At 48.8% G+C, this 3176-nt stretch overlaps 1 protein-coding gene across 1 annotated transcript; it reads left to right on the top strand.

Annotated features, from left to right (window-relative positions):
• Nucleotides 1-416: 416 nt before the first annotated feature.
• Nucleotides 417-2775, top strand: LOC137205603 (lithostathine-like). The gene is made up of 5 exons (XM_067703888.1): nt 417-504; nt 1080-1198; nt 1410-1547; nt 2188-2314; nt 2582-2775. The coding sequence occupies exons 1-5, from the start codon at nt 429-431 to the stop codon at nt 2647-2649; spliced, it is 528 nt and encodes a 175-aa protein (XP_067559989.1). The 5' UTR covers nt 417-428; the 3' UTR covers nt 2650-2775.
• Nucleotides 2776-3176: the final 401 nt, after the last annotated feature.

Genomic DNA, 3176 nt, shown 5'->3' on the forward strand with positions numbered 1-3176 from the left:
CGATCCCGTTATTCATTTCAGTGCCCCTCCCTCAAATCCTCTTATAAAAACCCAGTCTTTTCTGCCCCGACAAACCAGTGCAGATCCCTTGCAAGAGAAGTAAGTAGGCACTGAGACAAGATGACACCCCTGACAGGGGTTTCACCTCACATATTTCAGGGAAGGTATAAAAGGATCCCTGTCCTCAGAGAATGCAGGAGCTCTGAGAGCAGGCAAAGGCAGTCCTGGGAGGCCCCAGGTGTAGTAGGATATATAGATTTTCAGATTCTTTCCAGAACTATGGAAGGGGATGGAAACCATCGAGATGGATTTATTCCTAGGGAACTAGACAGAGGAAAAGACAAGAGGTACAACAGGGGGTTTCTCATAGTCTCTCTCTGACCACACTTTTTTTAGTTCTCTGGTTGTCTCCGCACATCACAGACAAAATGATGCCTTCCATGGGCGTCCCCAGCCTGTCCTGGATGCTGCTCTCCTGCCTGATGCTCCTGTCTCAAGTCCAAGGTGAGACTTTTCTGCCTCTAGCACTGGGTTCCCAGTGTTTGCTCAGGGCCAAGAAGAGGAGGAAAGCTCCTGTGTGCCTCCTGTGGTAATGGTACATCCCCACACAACAACACTGCCTGCAATTCCTGCATCATCATCCTTCCTTCAGGGTAACTAGTGGTGGGAGGTACCTCAGTGGTCCAGTAACAGTGGGATGAGATGATTCTCAATTTTCAGTAGAGTCTAATTTATGTGGGTATATTAAGGAGGGAAAGCATAGAGTGTCAGTAATGAGATGAGTAGAAGGAGAATGACTGGAGGATCCAGTGTAGAAACAGTCAGCCAAGACGAGGAGAAGGCTTGGACTTTTGAATAAGGTAGATGAATAAAAAGAAAACAGACCATCTCCCAATTACTAGGTCTACTTTATGATTAAGAAAAACTCCTGGAAATATTGGCACTGGTGACAGGCAGTCAGGAGTTTGGTGTCACTGCCTCAAGCTGTGGCACCACAGATATTCCTCAAGGTCACCTCCCCACTCCAATCCCCTCTCTCCATTTTGCCCCATCCCTCTCCTTTATTTCTTCCTCGCCAGGGGAAGATTCCCAGAAGAAACTGCCCTCTGCACGGATCAGCTGTCCGAGAGGCTCCATGGCCTATGCGTCCTACTGCTATGCCTTGTTTACAACACCTAAAACCTGGATGAATGCAAACGTGAGTGCTGGGATTTGCAGTTCGGGCTGGTAAGGAGAAGCAAATTAGAGACAGGGTTTGGGGGCTGGGAGTTCCATTCTCTAGAGTTTCTTGAGGGTGAGAATGAGCACCTCATCTTTTGCAAACACAACCCCTTCTCACCTCCCTTGTCCCTGCCCTTCCCTCAGTGAGGGTCTCAAGCTCCTCCCCAGTCTCTCCCTTCTCCACACAGATGGCTTGCCAGAAGAGATCCTCAGGACAACTTGTGTCTGTGCTCAGTGGGGCTGAGGGATCCTTCGTGGCCGCCCTGGTCAAGAACAACTTGAAAACCGTCTCAGACGTCTGGATTGGGCTCCATGACCCCACAGAGGTACACTTACATCCTCTCTAGTCTGTTACCTCCCAGGATGCTATGGCCACCCAGGCCTGCTCGCTGTCCCCTGTGCCTGCCTAGGAAATAACGTAGAGATCCCTAGAGCTTGGAGGTCAAGGGGGTAATTGGAGAATGGAGGGCCTTGAGACCAGCTGCAGAGCTGAGTTCTGTGCAGGTCTCCAGTCTCCAACTAAGGTTAATCTGCCTCTTGTCAAGCTTTTACACAATTCACACACCACGTCTTGATTCAGTTTGCTGTGCATCCCTGAGTCTGTACATGCTGCCCTTAGCAAGTGCTAAATGAGTATTTAGAATTGATGCATTTTTCCCTTATAAAACATATGTTGTCTTGGAGGTTCAGAGGGTAATCACAAATGTACCACCAAGTGTAGTTCACACAGTGTCAAGTTACTCTGAGGGGTTCTATTCATCTTTGTGATTATTGACTTTTGAATTTGCCAATAGAAGCAAAGAGTTAGGGATTGTTTCCCAGAGGAGAGCTGTTGGGCATCACCTGGTAGAGCAGAACTAATTCCATGATGCTGGGGAGGGTAGCAGGTGTTCCAGCTGAGGGAATCGTGCCAGGAGACCTCTAAAGGCCTTTCCACTTCACCTGACTCCATCCTCTCCTCTATAGGGCTCTGAGCCCAATGGCAGTGGATGGGAGTGGAGTAGCACTGATGTGCTCAATTACGTTGCCTGGGAGAAAGATCCCTCCACCAGCTCATCCCCTGGTTATTGTGGGAGCCTGTCCAGAAACTCAGGTAGGAAACAGAGGAGGTCACTTCTTTCCAGCCTTTTCCATCCCCTCATCCCCTATTTCTGGGTCTGGTCTTCAGAGAATCCCCCTGGGATGGAACTGCTTGTCCATTCCCATCCCCTCTCACCTCTCCTTTCTTTCGCTCTCTTTCCCCTGGAGTGGGACCCTGGTGAATTTGAGGGAGAGCCTTTGAGTCCTAGGCCAGAAGCTGGGATGCGTCCCCATTGGTTTCTCACCAGCTCCATTCACTTGAGCTCTTCTGTCTCTTCAGGCTATCTGAAGTGGAGACATTATAACTGTTCTGTGAACTTACCCTATGTCTGCAAGTTCAAGGGCTAAGTCAGATGGGAAGTCACTAGCCTGAGTCTGGTGTGCAGCTCATCATGGACTTGGAACCAAGAGTGAAGACCTATCCCGGAAAGGGGAATCCTCCCCACACCCCCAACCTGACCACCTCATTCTGGCCTTCCCTGTCTCTCAGCCTCATTTCAGGCATTTGTGTGTGTGTGTGTGCGTGTGTGTGCCCATATACATTGCATGGCCTGAGGTCTTGGAGAACAGTAATAAATATCTTATTCCAAACTTACCTGCTTTTGTGCTCTTGTCTTATAACAAGACTCTGAGGAAGAAGTTTGTATGGGAAGAATCTAGGGGTGGCCTCTGTCAAGTTTCATCCAATTTCCTTGGAAAATGACTGAATGTACATTCCCACCAGTGTATTTGTGATGAGTATGTAGGCCCTGTTCCCTTAGGAATTGGGTTGTGTTATACAAAGGCATTGCTTCCCCACACACTGTACTGCCCATTCCTCCTGATGGTATGACACAAGCAGCCTTCGTGTGGTCCCATGCTATTTATTATAGAAT

Source organism: Pseudorca crassidens, chromosome 14 (genome assembly GCF_039906515.1).
Source record: "Pseudorca crassidens isolate mPseCra1 chromosome 14, mPseCra1.hap1, whole genome shotgun sequence".
Classification (NCBI taxonomy): Eukaryota; Metazoa; Chordata; class Mammalia; order Artiodactyla; family Delphinidae; genus Pseudorca; species Pseudorca crassidens.

What these genes read in the sequence shown, in the direction of transcription:
- LOC137205603 (XM_067703888.1), top strand. Translation starts at nt 429, where the DNA reads ATGATGCCTTCCATGGGCGTCCCCAGCCTGTCCTGGATGCTGCTCTCC. An exon ending in AAACCTGGATGAATGCAAAC is followed by an intron (nt 1,199 to 1,409) that starts GTGAGTGCTGGG and finishes TTCTCCACACAG; the next exon opens with ATGGCTTGCCAGAAGAGATC. An exon ending in GGCTCCATGACCCCACAGAG is followed by an intron (nt 1,548 to 2,187) that starts GTACACTTACAT and finishes TCTCCTCTATAG; the next exon opens with GGCTCTGAGCCCAATGGCAG.